Below are 18,742 nucleotides of genomic sequence, written 5' to 3'. Positions count from 1 at the left end.
CTAGAATCCCATGTCTATGTTTACAGATTCTAAAACTACAATCCTAAAACTAACACAGAAGTACAGATCTCACTGGTTTTGCTCGATTATAGTATACTAGGCAGAAAAAATGAAGGGCAAAACTATCCTACAATCACAAAGAAAGGAAAATAATATATATATTATCTTTAACTGAATTTTTTTAAAAATATCAAGGCCACTCTGGGTAGTTTAAAAATACCATCATTATAAAACAAGTGAGATATCAAATTCATAAACAGAGAAAACATCACTGTTATACATATCCACAACTTAACACAGTGTACCAATGACAATCCAGAGTAAAATATTCATTACACTAACGTGGATCAACTATAGTCTGGAACAGAGGCAAGAAGAACAAAGAACTAACAAAACTACCAATGGCAGAAGATCATGTAAATCCAGTAGTATCCCTTAATCCACAGGGGAGTGATTCCAAGCCTCCCCCCCATGGATGCTGAAAATGATGGATAATGGCAAATGCCATACATAACAAGTAAAAGAAAAGAAATCAAAGAAAAAATTTTCACCATGTATTACCAGAACTGCGCACTAGTGGGAGCCAGAGACCATGCTATGTATTCAACAACAAGAATAGAAAGCATAGTCTCTAACTCCTTCTAGTGGCCACTTCTGGCAAACATATCATAAAAATACAGTATGTATTTCAAGGTGGTTTTAATATTTTCAGACCATGAATAAGTGAAACTGTCAATACCGATATTGTGGATTCAGAGGTCCTAGCATAATTGAATTGATGGCTCATTACCTGATTTACTATGGGGTCTGAAACACATGCAATAAACTGCTTTCACAGAAGTTGAACAGCTCCCACCACCATATGTCAGTCATGAGTTACCTGAGCCACAACTACAGGTGGCTGAATAAAGCCAACATGAAAGTTTTGTAGCTACAAAGGGTTCTTTGGATGCTTTCAGGTTAGGGAAATGGAATCAGAAAGACTAAGCTGATTAGGGTTCACTGTATGTACCACATACTTTTTTAGGCTCTTTGGAGATGCTGCTGGTTACTTCCTTAATATCAATACACCACAGTTGCAGGTATTGCGGCATTCTTGGATCATGCACTGTGTCCAAAGCCACAGATACAGAATAGAAAAAGAAGAGTCGGTACCTCAGTGTTGCAATAATAATGATAACATTTCATGTTTGCTTTTTCCTAATACTGTACAACACAGCAGAGGAATAAAATTGAAATGGATCCCACGGAGGGAGTGACCAGACCAGGAGTTTGATGAGGAAGGAACAGTAAGGAAAGGGTCTAGCAAACGAAAGGGGGGAAAAAGGAAGAACAAAGAAACAGAAGCAAAGACTCTTTGACATTCGAACCTTTGTCGGCAAAGTAATGTCTCTGCTTTTTAAGATGCTGTCTAGGTGTGTCATCACTTTCCTCCCAAGAAGCAGGCGTCTTTTAATTTTGTGGCTGCTGTCACTGCCTGCAGTGATCATGGACCCCAAGAAGGTAAAATCTGTCACTGACTCCATATCTTCCCCTTCTATTTGCCGGGAGGTGATGGGACCAGTGGCCATGATCTTAGCTTTCTTGATGTTGAGCTTTAGACCATTTTTTGTGCTCTCTTCTTTCACCCTCATTAAGAGGTTCTTTAATTCCTCCTCAGTTTCTGCCATCAGAATGATATCATCTGCATATCTGAGGTTGTTGATATTTCTTCTGGCAATCTTAATTCTGGTTTGGGATTCCTCCAGTCCTGCCTTCTGCATGATATATTCTGCATATAAGTTAAATAAGCAGCCTTATCGTACTCCTTTCCCAATTTTGAACCTATCAGTTATTCCATATACAGTTCTAACTGTTGCTTCCTGTCCCACATATAGATTTCTCAGGAGGTAGATAAGGTGCTCAGGCACTCCCATTTATTTAAGGACTTCCATAGTTTGCTGTAGTCCACACAGTCAAAGGCTTTTGTATAGTCAATGAAGCAGAAGTAGATGTTTTTCTGGAACTCTCTGGTTTCTCCATAATCCAGCGCATGTTAGCAATTTGGTCTCTAGATCCTCTGCCCCTTCAAAATGCAGCTTGTACTTCTGGGAGTTCTCGGTCCACATACTGCTGAAGCCTACCTTGGAGGATTTTGAGCATAACCTTGCTAGCGTGTGAAATGAGTGCAACTGTACAGTAGTTAGAGCATTCTTTGGCACTACCCTTCTTTGGGATTGGGATGTAGAGTGATCTTTTCCAATCCTCTGGCCACTGCTGAGTTTTCCAAACTTGCTGGCATATTGAGTGTACCACCTTAACAGCTGTCATCTTTTTAAAATTTTAAATAGTTCCACTGAAATGCCATCACCTCCACTGGCCTTCTTGTTAGCCATGCTTTCTAAGGTCCACTTGACTTCACTCTCCAGGATGTCTGGCTCAAGATCAGCAACCACACTACCTGGGTTGTCTGGGACATCCAGATCTTTCTGGTATAACTCTTCTGTGTATTCTTGCTACCTCTTCTTGACGTCTTCTGCTTCTGTGAGGTCCCTACCATTTTTGTCTTTTATCATGCCCATCGTTTCACAAAATGTTCCTTTAATATCTCCAATTTTCTTGAACAGATCTCTAGTTTTTCCCTTTCAGTTATTTTCCTCTATATCTTTGCACTGTTCATTTAAGAAGACCCTCTTGTCTCTCCTTGATATTCTTTGCAAGTCTGCATTCAATTTTCTGTAACTTTCCCTGTCTCCCTTGCATTTTGTTTCCTTTCTCTTCTCTGCTATGTGTAAGGCCTCGTTGGACAGCCACTTTGTTTTCTTGCATTTCCTTTCCTTTGGGAAGGTTTTTGTTGCTGTCTCCTGTACAATGTTACGAGCCTCCATCCATAGTTCTTCAGGCACTCTGTCCACCAAATCTAGTCCCTTAAATCTGTTTTTCACTTCTACTGTGTATTCATAAAGGATTTGGTTTAGATTATAACTGACTGGCCCAGTGGTTTTTCCTACTTTCTTCAGTTTAAGCTTGAGTTTTGCTATAAGAAGCTGATGATCAGAGCCACAATCAGCTCCAGGTCTTGTTTTTGCTGACTGTATAGAGCTTCTCAATCTTTGGCCTCAGATTTGTAATACTCCTTAAGATGTTGTTGTTTAGTTGTTAAGTCGTGTCCGACTCTTCACAACCCCATGGACCAGAGCACACCAGGCCCTCCTGTCTTCCACCGCCTCCCGGAGTTTGGTCAAATTCAGATACCCCTTAAGTATCTCACATCAAAAACTCTATTAGGTCACTATAGGTCAGTTCCAATTTGATGGCACAAAATACATAAACACACACATACAGTAGGTATTCTAGATTTTCCGTCCTTGGTATACCTATAATTAAGATATTATTCTCCTTGGTATAACACCACCTCAGCACAACGACCTAGTTGTTGATAACAGGATGTCTGTATAAACAGCACTTCAACTGATGCACCACTGTCATTCTTCTAGTCTCACTTTCTTTCCACCACATATTTTGTCAGTGTAAACCTACGGCCTCACATATTCCATGTGTCTCAGGAAGCGGACTGTGATCACAAGAGCTAATGATAAAATAAACCAGTTAGTCTATAAGGTATCACAAGTATTTTTATGTTTTCTATTGTATTAGTCTTTAAGTTGTCATAACTCTTTTGTTTTTAATTTCTTTTATTCATGCTGAAACAGTCTGATGCAGCTACTCTATTGGAAACTACTATGATGGAAAATATCTTTGTCCTTCTACATGCCTTCCATACCAAGAACTGTATCTCCAGTCCATAAAGTCAATGGAAAAGCCAAGGATAAATCAGAAAGCTGATGGGGATATAGAAGTTTAAACTATTTTAGAAAAAATGAGATTTCCAAAGATTTGAGAAATACATAGCTTCACTAGGCTTCCTATCTTACCCAAAAGTGTAGGATTTAAAACACGTTTGCACAAAAGAAATTATAATCTCATGGCTATAATCTTTACATTCAACTACCATCTCAGAATACATACGGTATATTCTTAGCAGTGCTAAATATTAATAATTCAGGTTAATTCTGTAGAGCTTCACTTTCCAATAATTCAAATAAACAGAATTCAGGCAAAATATATTTATGTACATTTTAAATACTTTCAAGAGTATTCACAATATGATAGACAAATATTCCCTAAGTATTCTACTTAGTTATTTCTTTGAGGTATTTGTTAAAGCATGAATCCATTCTTCTGGCATGTTTCAGTATACAGTATAAGTCAAAACAACAACTCAAGGTGCAAACATCCTAGTTAAAATGTGCTCTTAATGACTGCCAACAGAAGACAGATAGCAACATGTTTGCACTAGAGCCCTTATTTTTATCACTAGTGTTTGAACAGCTGGTATTATAAAAGAATACATTATTGTAATACTCCCTATCTCATCTAAGTTGAAGGCCAAGGAAAAATGTGATGTCCTGACTACAAGCAGTTACCGAGAGAGGTGGGGGGTGGGGAACCAAGCTATCTAGGATATGTGTATGTTATGTGCCATCTAGCTGGAATGGACTTAAAGTGATCCTAATAGGGTTTCAAGGTATGTTAGATATTAAAGGGCTTTTACCAGTGTCATGCCCCAGTAAATTTCCTCAGCCAAGATGGGATTCAAACCCAGATCTCCTGAGTACGATTATGTCACTCTGTCCACTATACCACAATGGCTATTTTACAATAATGTAATAGCTATTTAATATAATTGTGGAAAATATACCCATCGTATACTATTTTAAAAATTAAAATTCTACTGAGAACCAAGTTTTTAACTTCTACAGCACCCAGTTCTAGGAACATGAATTATAACTCAGAATGGCATGCATGAAGAATATTTTAAACAAAGTCCTCTTTTAAACACCAGTAAGGCAGAACAGCTGCTTCATCGTCTCAGTTGGGTCCAACTGTCAGTATGCTTTTTAAATTTATGTGGGTCTCACACTCAACAGCCCAGACAGACATAAGATGTAAGGCTTCTCAAACCTGTTATTACAAATCAAGGCCAGGAAGCTCTCTCATGACACTCAAGCACAAGTCAATGGCATATATTTGAAAACTATCTTGTGGCAGTTATGCTTAATTCTACTCTTCGCATTTGGTTCTGTTTGAACAGAAACTGAGCCATAAGGTTCCTTTCCTTCTAATGCATCCATTACATCAGCTAAGTAAGTTCCACTGCATATGAATTATGGAGTGGAAGCTTATGTGTGATTAGTAGTTTCTAACACAGTTTTAACCTCTTTAGACAAATGTTTTAGTCAATAGCAACATCTCCTTTTACTGGCAAATATCAGCAGTCAAGACAAAGTGAAAATCAAAACAAGAAATCTGTGTGAGTGAACTGCATAAGTGTTTGTGGACTGCTCCATACAATACCTATTTAAGAACTAGTGTGGTGTAACATTTAGAGTGTTGGACTGTAGCTCAGGAAATCTGGATTAAAATTCCCATTTAAACATGAAACTCACTGGGATTCCAGCTAATGAGTCTTCCACCCACTTCCCATTGCCCAGGATCATATCTGTCTGCAGCATGGAAGCAGTATTACTACCATATCAGGTAGTAATATGTCAATTCACTCATCTGAGACCAGGAGTGGAAGCAATGCTTGGTAAACTACTCATCCTTGTTGGGTTCTCAACCCAATGAAGCACCAAGATAAAATTTTCAAGCCTCATGAGATTCCTCACTCCAATGAAAGAGTGAAATAAGGTATGATTTTGCCATCAAAGTTTATGCAGTATAAACAAAATGCTTCTGCAGTAGTATACACAAAACTGGTCAGCCTCCCTTTGAAGAAGCAAAGCACACATGGATGTGTGTCTGCTCACACACAGAGAGACAATACACGAGCTATTAAAGAAGGACTAGCTGTTGTTGCTTTTTTTAAATGCAGAGAATCCATCTAATATTTTAGGCTTACAAAAGTCTATGAAACTCAGCAGCAGCTACTAACAGTTTGCACAAGATATGCAATTTGGGTAAAACCCATTCAGTCTGCAACACCAGAAATATATTGTCTCACCAGCCAGGAGATAAAAATGTAATTCCTCCTTTTTGGATGACAAGTCAAGGAAACATTTACATCCCTATCTGGGCCCACTTATAAACTGATGCAACAGTTTGTGGGATTTAGCCATTCAGCCTTGCTTTCTGTAGAAATGTCACTAAAGATAAATACCTTAGGTTGTTCAAATTGTGTTGAGGGTTTTTATCATTGGATAAAATGTGGGTTTTTTAAAAGTTATTTTAAAAAATGTTACTGCATCTGTAAAATGCATTTGTTTTATTCACTCCCTCTGTTCTCAGTTTGTTAAAACAATCTAAGAAGTTATGTCTGGTGTGCTGCGCCACTTTCTCTATGGGCCAATAAAACTGAATGGAAGCAGGCAGTGTCTGCATGAAAATGCTCTTTCCTAGATCTTCCATGCAGCTAGAAAAACAGGCCTACGAACACAAAACCGGTGTTTCACCTTTTTATCACCAATTTCTGCAGCTGACTAAATGTCACACAAGTATACTTCTATTCATCATAAACACATTCTCTGAAGCAAGTATTTGACACTTTCAATCAAACTGTCAGCTGAATACTCAACTACTGGAAGAAGGCATTTCCTCTCCTTTTGTTTATTTATTTAGATTATTGTTTTAACTCTTCCCTCCCTCTTTCAATATTAGGACTTTTTCACTGATTACTGTACTTTCAAATAGATATATTGAATTAAAAAATGTAAAGGGATTTCTAACCAGAAACATGTGCTATGCTGTATTTGTCTTTTTCATAAGCCAATGAACTTTTCTGAATGTAGTAAAAATTTTATAGTACCACAGATCGACTGTCAGCAAATGCTTTACTTTCATCTAAGTTAAGACTTCAATTGATTTTCTCCATTATTATTCTTCCACCAGACTACTTGGTTCCTAATATAACAGCCCTATAGGGAACAGAATAAATTTGTCAGTATACTCTTGTGTTCAATAGCTGAAAACAAAAAACGTATAAATTTTTATTGGATGAATATGCCTAGAGCTGCATTCCTAAGCATGCTTGTTTGGAAGTAAGTCCAAATGAAATTAATGGGTCGTATTTCCAATCAAAAATTGTTTAAGATTTGGATGTAAGAGATTTGAGACATGGTTCCGTATTTTTAGAACAAAACAACTGAACTGAACTTTGTTTTAGAAATCGCAGAAACTCTTTAACCCTTGTATGTTGTATGTGAGAGAAAACCCACCGCATACGGTATTTACTCTGAAGTGTTACTGTGTTCAACAGGATTTACTTCTAACCAAGAATTGTGTCCACATTTTGTCTGGTACCACATGGAGCTCAGAAGGTTTTATTCTTCATATAATACATCCATCAGAAGGTTACTGAAGGATACAATCTTAGAGTGTTGTTTGGAATACTTCTGAGGAGTTGTAGCTCAGAATGCAGTGGCCACATCCGTACCTTAATAAAGAAGAGACTCCCAGATGAAAAATAAGGATAAAGTAATTCACAAAAGATAAGCAGCAGAACACATCTGTACTTCTAAGTAGAGGGTCCACAGATGTTGTAAATTACTATCTCACACAGTTGTCTCTCTAAAAAATGTCAACTTTAAAAGAAAAGTTCAGCAATGACTGGAAATTTTCACAGCATGAATTGTCAACAAATAAATTCAGCAGTACAGGATCAATTAGGCAAAAGAATGATTTAGAGAGTGAAGTCATACAGCTGTTAACTCTTGGGGCCATTTTAAGTAGATTACATTAACTTATTCTTAGAGTTCATTCAACAGTCCAGTCAGGCCAAAAAAAAAAAAAAGGCATTTCAACTTCCACTGAGTTTTGTACGGCTTACTTCGGAGCAGAAAAAAAAATAACCAGGAGATTTTATGCACTATAAATAAGCATGTCATTGAATTTACTGAGATATGTTAACTTAAATCCTAATATTTTGTGTTAACCTTGCTGTGGATCAGACTGTAAGAATAGGGTTTGTGCACTGACAAGACAAGGATTTAAATGTCTGTGCATCAGCTTATCTGTGGAATGGGTCAGCCTACTAATTTAAAACCCAAACCTAACCACATCTCCTTGTAAGTCCTACTGATTTCAGTGAGCAACTTCCAAGTAAATATGCTTAGGAATACATACTTATCTTTGCTTTAGTTTATGCAACAGGCAACTATAGCTCCAAGTGTATTTTTAACATACCAAAGATGATGCTGGTCAGGAAGAAAGGGAGGCTTGTGGCAAGCTCTAAACAGTTAAAGCCTGCATCTAAAAATATGGGCAGTAAATCTCATTTCTCAAATCTAGTGAAAAGAAGGCCATCAATTTCAGTAAACAGCCCTTATTATGCAGTCCTGCTTCTGTCTGTTATCTTTAGGGTCTGAAATTATGCTCTGTCAGATTTCAGGATGCCTCAGTTGATATGATCTATATTGCGGAAGTATTATTTGCAAAACCACTCGGCAAGGCAGTGTGCAATTTACTTTTCAGCATGCATTGCTCCCCCAAAAACAAACAGGAGTTTCCAGAAGGAGGAGGAAAAATCAGACTTCTACTTAGACAAGCCTTTAAGAAGAAAAGAGAACCTGAGTTCAAAAGCCAGAGTTCAAGGTAAGTCGGGCATAACTATTATATCTGCCAAAGACGTTGAAAGGTATTATTCTTTCCATTGTTCATTTATGCCAAAGCACATCCAGAGAATCTCTTCCTGCCACACTTCTTCTGCAGGGAGGCAAAATTATGTCCATTTCATCAAGTATATCCATTCTGCGGAGGGGGTTGCAGAAGTGGGTCCTAACTAAGTCCTGGTATTGTGGACGACAGGATTCCCAGGCTTCATCCGCCTGAGCCAACCTTTGACAGCTGGACTTCCTTTCCATGTCACCACCACCCCCACTCCTCGCCACACAAGCAGCTTGAAACATTAAAAGCTGGAAACACTGCCTTGGAATGGTGTCCCCCTTGAACCAAGGGGACTTTAATTCAAGTCAGTGAATTAAAGAAGAGTCTTCCACAAAATCGTTCTTTACCTAACACAACCTGGTGTCGTTGCTAAAGAGGTGCTTGCCTCTGGCCATGTGCAAAGTATCCCCCCCTTTCCCCTGCAGAGATCAGACCTCTCAGGATGCTACATACAGGCAGGCTGAACACCTCCCCCCCCCCGGGTCCCCTGTGAAATAAAAGGCACCCCGTTTTCTTTCTCCTCCCTCTCTCTTACTCACAGGGACACGGTGCGGTTGGGCAGCAAGGAAGGCTGCAAAGTTTCCACCAACTCTCCTCCGCTACAGACAACTTTGATGCGGACCGTTTGCCGGCCGGGTCCCTTGGAGCGTTCGGCGGTGCAAAGGCAGCTGTCAACCACGAGGTCCGGGCAATTCCGGTTGGCCCCCGACAGCCCCACCACGGCGGCCGCCGCCACCAAGCAGAGGCAGCAGCACAGCCCGTGCATGGCGAGGCGGCGGGCGGCCTCGGCTCTGTGGCGTTTGGGCAGCTGTGGAGCAAGAGGAAGAGGAGGCGGCGGCGGCGGCGGCAGCAGCAGCAGCTCCTGTTGCGGCTGCTGAAGCGGCGGTCATGGCACGGTCGGCGCGCCACAGCAGCCCGTTGCAAGCCAAGGGGGCTCGCTGTCCGCCGCCGCCGCCGCCGTTACCACCACGCCTCCGCCTCCGCCTCCCCCCTCGCCCTGTCAGCCGTACCGCGGGGCGGACCTCCCCGAGAGAAAGTTGCCCCCCTGTTGGCGGCGGCGGGAGGCAGCACTCTCCGGCTTTCCGCCGTGCCCCCCCCCCCCGCCTGCCCGCGCGCGCTTTCAGTAATTCTTATATATATGTATATATCAACGTCGCTGAGGAGAAAATATTGGGCCGCGCCTTCTCCCGCCTCTCCCCCTGGTCGGGGAATATCCAGCCAGGAGGTGGCAGCAGCAGATGTCAGTCTCTGTGACCCACCACCTCCCGAGCAAGGCTGGTCTGCGCGCCCAGGTGGCGAAAGTGACAAGCGAGGACCTGTGTTGAGGGCGGAGGGCTGGGTCACTAGCGCCCCAAATACAAGCCCCGTCCAAAACCTTCAGCTTGCCTGGTGGCCGACCTAAGGGTTACCCCGCCCCCCCCGTTAAAATAAGTGCATACTGCCAAGTCGATTCCGAATTATGGCAACCCTTTCCAAGGTTTTCTAGCTAGAGAATATTTTATTTACTTATTTACTTATTTATTTCATTCATAGTTATATCCTGGACTCTGCAGCTTTCCCAAGGCTACACAGGCTGGCTGCTCTTGCAGGAGGCACAGTGGGGAATTGAACTCACAACCTGTCACTCCACAGGCAGATATATAAAACACTGAGCTATCTAGCCAGCTCCCCATTGTTAGCCATGAACAAAAGTTGTTCCCTTCTAGGGGAAAATGAGACCACACTTAGCAGGTGAGTATCTTCAGATGAACATACACACAACCATGTTTATACAACCAAGTGTTTGTCCTAATAATCCTCTACTAGTCTAATGTCTCCTCAGAAGTAAGCATCGGCCTGTTCAATGGGACCTGCTCCTCTTCCAATGGTGACTGTAGAACAACAAAGAAGCTTGTGACACCTTGAAAGCGGACAGGTTTGATTGACCCAAGCTTTCCAAGACTACAAACTACATTGGAAATGTGCCCACTTTAAAGGGAAAGAGCACCGCGCTGCCATGAGAAAGGCATACAGAAGGAGTCTGGATTATGATATAACTTTTTGGGGGGAGGGGATTTCTCATAATAGCAACACCAGTTTTATTCAGTGAAGCTGAATGATAAAAGAACCTTCACACAACTGGTAATTTAAATATGGGGTCTACCAACACGAGACCAACAGCTGTAAAAGCAGATTCATGTAAAATCACAATGGTTATATCCAACTGGGACAAGCTTGTCCCAGCTCCCGCCAACCTAGCGGTTCGAAAGCATGCAAATGCGAGTAGATAAATAGGTACCATCTCGGTGGGAAGGTAAACAGCGTTCCCTATCTAAATCACACTAGCCATGTGACCACGGAAAGATTGTCTTCGGACAAACGCTGGCTCTATGGCTTGAAGAGCGGGATGAGTGCCGCCCCCTAGAGTCGGACACGACTGGACAAAAAAAAATTGTCAAGGGGAACCTTTACCTTTACTTTATATCCAACTATCAAAGGCAGTATGCTTCTCGCAACCAGTTGCTAGGAATATGTGAAAAACTAGGTGCCATTGCCTGTGGACTTCCATGGGCTTTTGTGTATAGTGTATGCTTTGTTATTGTGCACTAGTTTAAAATCTTGAGATCTAAGCAGTTTATAAATAACTATAAATCAGTAGGTAACCTTGATTAATCACTGTGCAAAGACAATGCTAGTCTGAATAAGGCTATGTTTTGATTCAGCATGGATCATATGTTCTTTCAACTTTGGGAACATGTTGCTCCTTCTTGCCATGAGACAGTGAATAATGCACTGTATTTATTTTAATTATTTATTTAAAATATTTTTGCTCTGCCTTTCTCCTTTAAAAGAATCCAAGGTGGCTTACAACATTAAAAGACCATATCTGAAGCTAAAAACACAAAGTATGCAGATACTAAAATGATTAAGCAAATACCACTCTAAGAAACGCTAAACAAAAGCAATACCCAAAATCACATTCAAAGCAGAAAGGCACAACAATTTATTTAAGAACCCCTTCAGTCATTGAAGGAAAACTTGCCTGAAAGCAAAGATCTTTGCCTCCTTGTACAAGGACAGCAAAGATGGGGCCAGCCTAGCTTCCTGTGGGAGGGAGTTCCAAAGTCTGAGAGCAGCAGCAGAGAAGGTCCTCTCTTGTGTCCCCACCAAATGCACCTATGAAGGTGGTGGGACCAAGAGAGAGGTCTCCCCTGATCATCATAACACCTGACCAGGCTCATAATGGGAGATGTGGTCCTTGAAATAGTTTGGACCCAAATCATTTGGGGCTTTATAAGTTAGATCAGCAGCCAGTGGAGCTGCTGTAACTAGGGGGACATAAAGTGTGTGTGTGAAAGGTTGGCCAAGACATTTTACAGCAATTGGTATACCTCTGGCTTTCCATCATCGTGCATAGTGCCTGGGATTGGTCAAGTTACTGGGTTCTCTGAGGCAGAAAATCCCATAAGTTCCTCTTTCTAACACTGACAGAGAGTAAAACACAATCATAAGAAAAGTGGGAATGCTACTTTTTTCCCCATAGTGCCAGGATTTGAAGATGGGTATAACTAAGAAGAGGAGTGGAAATAATGCTTCTCTTATTTTGAAATGATTTAAAAAGCATTGCAGTCATGGCTAAGACTACTTAAATCAGCTGAGAAACCAAAGGACAGAGCTTGGAAAAGTTGCTCTTTTTTCACTACAACTCCCCAACTCCCCCAGCCAGCATGACTTATTGGTGGAATTCTGGAAGCTATCCAAAAAGTAATAATACATAGGCATAATCATATGGAGCATTGTGCTGCAGTGGTTATACCGCACCCAAGACACTACTCATGACTTGAGTCCGACCCTGATGGATTCAGGTAGCCACTCAAGGTTGACTCAGCATTCCATCCTTCTGAGGTCAGTAAACAGAGTATGCAGATCACTGGGGGGTTGGGGGTGAGGGCAATGTGTAGCCTGCATAATTGTGTTATAAATCACCCAGAGAGTGCTTTAGCACTATGAGGTAATATATAAGCAGCATGCTTTGCATAAGGAACTAATAATTTCATTTCCTTTCAGGTACCAGAAAATCAGTAACTACTTCACTTTTCGCAGTGGTCTAAAATGGCCCATACACTATCCTAAATATTTCTGACTGAAGTATTTGATGCTCTTTGTCTTTTGTTTTGTTCTAAATGCAGACCAGGACAAGTAGGCAGTGTGGCTTTTCAAAAGGACACCAGTAATTCTGGTGTCATTTCCCTGAAATTAGTGGATAGACAGAAAGAGCTTAAGCAAACGGAGAAACAAACAAACTAGCATCTATTATCTTTCCATCCAGATTAACTGCTTGTTGTCATTCATGTTGACAGCTGGCAAGAATATATATTCCAAACTGAGGAGGACCACCAGATCAGTCAGCATCAATGTACTAGGTGCATGGAATTGGCCCTCAGATGGCCCCTAACTTTCAAGACCATGATGTTTCTGGGCCAGCAGTGGCCAGTGTGTGGTACTCCAGATATAGTGAGAATGCAGCTGCCATGATCACTCAACATTGGCCATTCAGGCTAGAGTAGATGGGTATGAAATGCCATTCAAATTCTTTGGACTTCAACTGCCAGCCAGCAAGCACCCTTTTAACAGGAAGCTAGGCCATGAAGCCCTCCAACTGGGCCTGTCTCCGGATAAGCCACATTTAAGTGTCTATAGGTGTGTTTCTGTCTGGTGGAACTCCCAGAATGGAGAATTCTCAGAGCTGAATTCCCAAAAATCTGAATGACACATCACTATTCATGGGAGTTGTAGTTCAAAACATTTGCGGGGTGGGCACTAGTTGCTTGCCTGCATGACAGGCTGTGGCGATCATAGCCCTATGTGGTTGCTTCCCCAAACATGATTAACATACGTGTGTGTGTGTGATGTGTGGTGTGTGCGTGGTGTGTGTGTGTGTGTGTGTGTGTGTGTGTGTGAGAGAGAGAGAGAGCATAGGGTTTCTGCCAGTGATTCTGCACCTAACATGGTGGCCCTGTTGGCTTTACCCCTTACCATCTGCACATTTTGGGACATAGATCAGAGTCTCCTGAATCTATACAGTCTCCTTTCCAACACCTTATGCCTTACAACCCTGTTGAGATGTTATTGCATAAATGCACAAGGACAGGAAAACACTAACTCCTTATGCATCTCCATCACTCTCCTCAGATAGAGAGCAACATTTTGAAGAGCAGAGCCTCCTCTGTGCATGAAAGCTCTCCACATGGTCACAGGAAGAACCTGTTAATTTGGAGCATGCTCCCCACTCTACTGTCTCCCCAAGGCATGGATAGTGGAGCAGAATAAGCAATGAGCATAGAGCCAGTGGGCACAGCCTTACTTTCAGTTTCATGCAAGGATTAAGTTCATGAAAGGTAATGCCCATATAGAATTAACGGTCTAGCAAAGGTTCCCTTTATTTATTTATTTATTTATTTATTTATTTATTTATTTATTTATTTATTTATTTATTTATTTATTTAACTTATATGCCGCCCACACTACCCGAAGGTCTCTTTAGTTTCTTCATGTGAGTAGCAGTGCCTGCTGTGTGTGTCTTAGTTTAAGACCATGACCCCTGCAATTACACACTGTGCTAGGGATGTGGAAAAATGCCACTGAATTATGTTCTCACTGTCTCAACAATCAAGAAACCTTAATAGTTTACTAGCCCCGAGGGAACAAGGCAAGTGTTTTTTAAAAATAAGATTTCCCCAATTTGAATTGGTTCCCATCCTTTTATGAAACAAAGCATGCACTCATATAGCACACACAGAAGGTCTGATGGATTGATCAGAAAGCTGCAAACAATCCATCCAGTACTTCTGAATTTTAAAAGTCCAGGCAACAAGGTGGCAGCTATCACAGTTTAGCTACATAATTTACGCACTTTGCACAGTTCACATAGAAACTGATCTCACAAATGCAGAAGTCCTCCTTTCATGAAGAAGTCCTCCTTTCTGAGCAACAGAAAATATTGCCATCTTCTACATGAGCGGGGGAAAATAGGTTCTTGCTATTTTATACAAAATGAGACCATTGAGTAGTTTCATCCCTTTATTGTCTCTCCCCCAGAACTAATAGCCTCATATAGCATTTTTTTTCTTATGTCAAGAACCATGCTGAGAATATTGTAGCGTCTCTCTCTTTAAGGTCATGCTCTAAATAACAACAAGAACAATCATCATCATCATCTTACAACTGTACATCTGGAAGAGACTGTATGGATCATCAAGTCCAGCCCCTATCAAGGAAACATAGTGGGGACTCAAAGCTCCCAATGTCTCGTCCTGCAGCCAGATACCTAAACTGCTGAGCTATCCAGCAGTTCCCCTAATAGCAGTTCACTAATAGATAGCAATTTAGTGATGAATGACTAATGTAATGAATCACCTTTGCATCTGGGAATTATGGGTCAGTGTTCCAGACAGAAAGAAGAACCTCAAAGCTGAAAATCAATGCTAGCTCTTTTCATTTTAAGAAACGAGCCACTGTCTTGTGTCTACTCCCCAAATGAAACAATGAAACAAACCACGAATCACACTTCTTGGCATTAAGAAATTTCAAATCACATTTCTGGTTTAAGCCAGGGAGGCTGCAGGAGTAGCAACATGAAAGAGCAAGAGATACCCATAACAAGGTTATTGTCTAGGGCCAGTCTCCCAATTTCCAAAGTAAACACTGATCCAAGCGAAGTGTGACCCTCCAGATGTTGTTGCACTGCATCTCCCATCAGACCTAAACAGCAGAGTCAATAAAAAGAAGTGCTAGGAGTTGCAGTCCAACCATTGAAGGACCACATTTTGACCCTCCTGCCATAGGGTGTCAACGTTCATACTGTGAGGTGTAGGACTAGTAAATGATCCACAGATAGCAGGAACTATGGATTGAAAATAGATTTGTTTTCTTATTTTCTTACAAAAATACCTGTTTTGCAGATCCTGAAGCTGGAAATGAGACAAGACACATCTTGTCCCGTACATTTCTAAGGCTTGCAGTGATGCCAGTGAAGAATGTGCACAGAACCATGGATCCTCTGGAAAAATGGGCATAATGAAAATCGCATGTACTGTATTGCAAAACAAGACTAACAGATGTTCACATCTTTGTACATCCAGGAGTCCAGCTCCACATCACACACACACACAGAGAGAGAAAGAAAGAGGCTGCCTAGCATTCAACCAAAACAATAACCACTATGAAAATGAAAATATACTAACTGCTCCTTTTATATATAGTGACACACAACCTTCCACAACAAATACTCAAAGTACTGTACTTCAGAAATAATACAATACCTGTAGCACTTACATCAGTGAAAAAGTCATATAAAATATTGAAACATGTTTTTGAAAGGATAGAAGGAAAGATACTGCACTCTAAAGGAGGCAAAACACAAAACAAATGCTGCCAAGTGCTTTTGTTTTTTTAATGTGAGATGAGCAGTGGATTTCATGAAGGGAGAAATTTCCCCATTGTAGACTTAACGTATAGTGCTTCCATATGAGGAGATTTGTGTCATGGAGGCATATAGGACGGTGCTCTATTTATCACAGTTTCTTTTTTCCTGGCCATGATGTGTGCAAGATTAATGGCATTCAGTGCAACAACTAATTTGTGCAGAGGTCAAAGCACAAATAGCTTCAAATTCATATAACTAAGCTCAGATCATTCCGTCTGAAATAATAATTGTGTCATTTGAATTACAGCAAAAATTACTTCGCAGCTTTCGAGTCACACCTTCAGTTCTAGCTGGGTTGTTGCACTTGCCTCATCTCTTTAATTGTACTTTTATAGTTTTGTAGTACTCTTGTTAGCCATAAATTTATGCTGAAGGTGCGGGTTATAAATTGTGTAAATAAATAAATCTTGGAAGCTTTCAAGCATTTCCCAGAAGTCAATTGCATCATATTCAATGTATTCAGCAAGGGGCTTGTAAAATCCGTATGCTGAATTTGGCCATTAACTAATCACTAGCTGTAAGAAAGTTCACCTATAGCTCACTAGAAGTGAAGAGTTCTACTCAAAACACATTGATATAACCTGTGAATGTTCTGTCTGAAATGGATGACAGCCGGAATGATTCAGGAAGTGGCAGCAGGAATGAATGAGATGAGCAAACAAGGTGGATGAGGTAATATGGTGGCCCCAATTAAGGGCTAGAACAGATGTGCTGCCAGAGATCTGCAATCAGATATTGGAACATACATTGTTTTGCTATGTGGCTGAACATATAGTTTTATTCAGAGAGGACGTCTAATCCGCTAAATTCTTCCACCACTTTTTGCAGGAGAAAATGATTAACAACATAAGCCAGGAATTTCTTGGAAACGGCATGATTGGCAGGATTTGCTCCCAATAGATATCAGGGCTATGGAAGTCTCCCATCATTATTACATCATGTCTATTTGAAATCCTTGCAATTTGTTTTTTAAAGGTTTCAACCACATTTTCTCCTTGATTGGGTGGTCAGGCATAGACTCCAACTACAACTTATTTTTTGCCCCAATTATTTTTAATCCATATGTTGTCAATGGGACAAGGAAGCTCATCCTCCAGTATTTCTGTGCTATAATTTATATTTTTTGCATATAGTGAGACTCTACCTCCTGTTCTATTCCTTCTCTCTTTTTTTAAACAGTTTATATCCTTCTGTTAATATTTTCCAGTAATGGGAGTCATCCCACCAGGTTTCAGTTATTCCCCATCTGTGAGCACCCACCTCCTTTGGTGCTGGTAGCAGTCAAGTCTCCCAGCAATAATTCCATGGGCTCCAGGTTTTGAGAATGGCCAAGAACAGATTTTATTGCAACCAAGGAACTAATAGAAATAGGAACACTCTTCTCAATCCCCTATGGGAGCTTTCTGGAGGGTTGAGTTCCATGCACTAACCTCTCTCCTCCTTTCAAGAGGGTCCCCTGTTAAGGCCACAGTGTGACCTGAGAGTCCTGGTCTCAAAATGTGGGAGGTGAATGAGTCCTGACCCTGTTTGAAGCCCCTTCAAGGATGGCTGGTAGAGCCAGGCAGAGGGTACTGGTGTCTTCTTATCTGCCCCTCTTGGAGCTCTCCTCTGTTTCTCGTGTTAGTGTTTTCATTGCCAGCGCTTCTGCTGGTTTGGAGTGGGTGCCACTGTTCCTTTTGGACAATGTGATCACCAAGGTCATGTCAGAGGTGCAGCTGGCTCCTGGAGTCCTGGCCCTTGGATCCCTTGCCCACGGCCCCTTCCTTTACCCTATGTGTGGAGTTTTGGGACTTCACCCCAGGGCTCCTCTTCCCAATCATTCTTCATCTCAGCCAAGGCACAGAATTGGACATCTCAAGTTTTGATAGCCTCTCCTCACCTTTCCTCCTCCTCTAAAATCTCCTCCTCTCTGTGTGTGTTTCCCTAAAGGAAGGGAAAGGAAAAGTAAAGCGTTCTGCTTATGTACCACCCCATAGTACTTAAAGCACTGCCTTGGTGGTTTACAATCTAATTATGCAGGCTACACTGGGAAATGTCTGAATCTTGTCAGTCTTCCTTCTTTAGCCCAGCCTCAACCTCATCCTTTCTGCCTCACAGGTGGCCATTCTCAGCCAGCTCTATTGCCAGCACCTGTGATTTCCCCACACTTGCCTACTAGTGGCCCAGATGGCATGGCCTCACATGGCCTGCTCAGAGTGCTAGCAGCAACCCTCTCACACTATCAAGTGATATTTACCCTCCTGAATTAAGATTTCCAGTTCTTCTAGTTTGTTTCTATGCCCTAGAGGGCTACTTCTTTGATTAAGACTGTAATCTTATACCCAGTTAACTGGGATTAAGACCCTTGGACTCAATGAGACATGCTTCTGAGCAGATATATGTAGGACTGGGCTGGATCAAATGTGTTTTGACTATAAGAAGCAGAATCAAATCTCTCTTTGATGTATTCAGGCTGTAATTCCTTGCAGTCCCACAAGGCATCAACAGTATTGGACTCAAAAAGACCTACTCCCGAGCAAACGTAGTTGGGATTGTGCAACCTCAAAGCCTTACTTAACTTATTCTGCTGTGTCC

General features: G+C 41.3%; 1 protein-coding gene and 1 long non-coding RNA gene across 4 annotated transcripts in view; one reads left to right on the top strand and one right to left on the bottom strand.

Annotated features, from left to right (window-relative positions):
• The window catches only part of ADGRA1 (adhesion G protein-coupled receptor A1), a 453,957-nt gene extending 444,365 nt beyond the window's left edge, over positions 1-9,592 (bottom strand). For all 3 annotated transcript variants that reach the window (XM_078391268.1, XM_020795002.3, XM_020795003.3), the window contains exon 1: positions 9,243-9,592. In XM_078391268.1, the coding sequence (XP_078247394.1) occupies positions 9,243-9,469 (227 nt within the window). In that variant the 5' untranslated portion in view covers positions 9,470-9,592. The remainder of the gene's footprint in view (positions 1-9,242) is intronic.
• Positions 9,593-12,049: 2,457 nt separating this feature from the next.
• On the top strand, positions 12,050-15,893 carry LOC144588401 (uncharacterized). The gene is made up of 2 exons (XR_013543945.1): positions 12,050-14,081; positions 15,645-15,893. It is a non-coding gene; the product is annotated as an uncharacterized LOC144588401 (long non-coding RNA).
• Positions 15,894-18,742: the final 2,849 nt, after the last annotated feature.

Source organism: Pogona vitticeps, chromosome 3, assembly GCF_051106095.1.
Source record: "Pogona vitticeps strain Pit_001003342236 chromosome 3, PviZW2.1, whole genome shotgun sequence".
In the NCBI taxonomy this organism is placed as follows: domain Eukaryota; kingdom Metazoa; phylum Chordata; class Lepidosauria; order Squamata; family Agamidae; genus Pogona; species Pogona vitticeps.
This window is presented reverse-complemented; position numbering and strand designations above follow the sequence as displayed.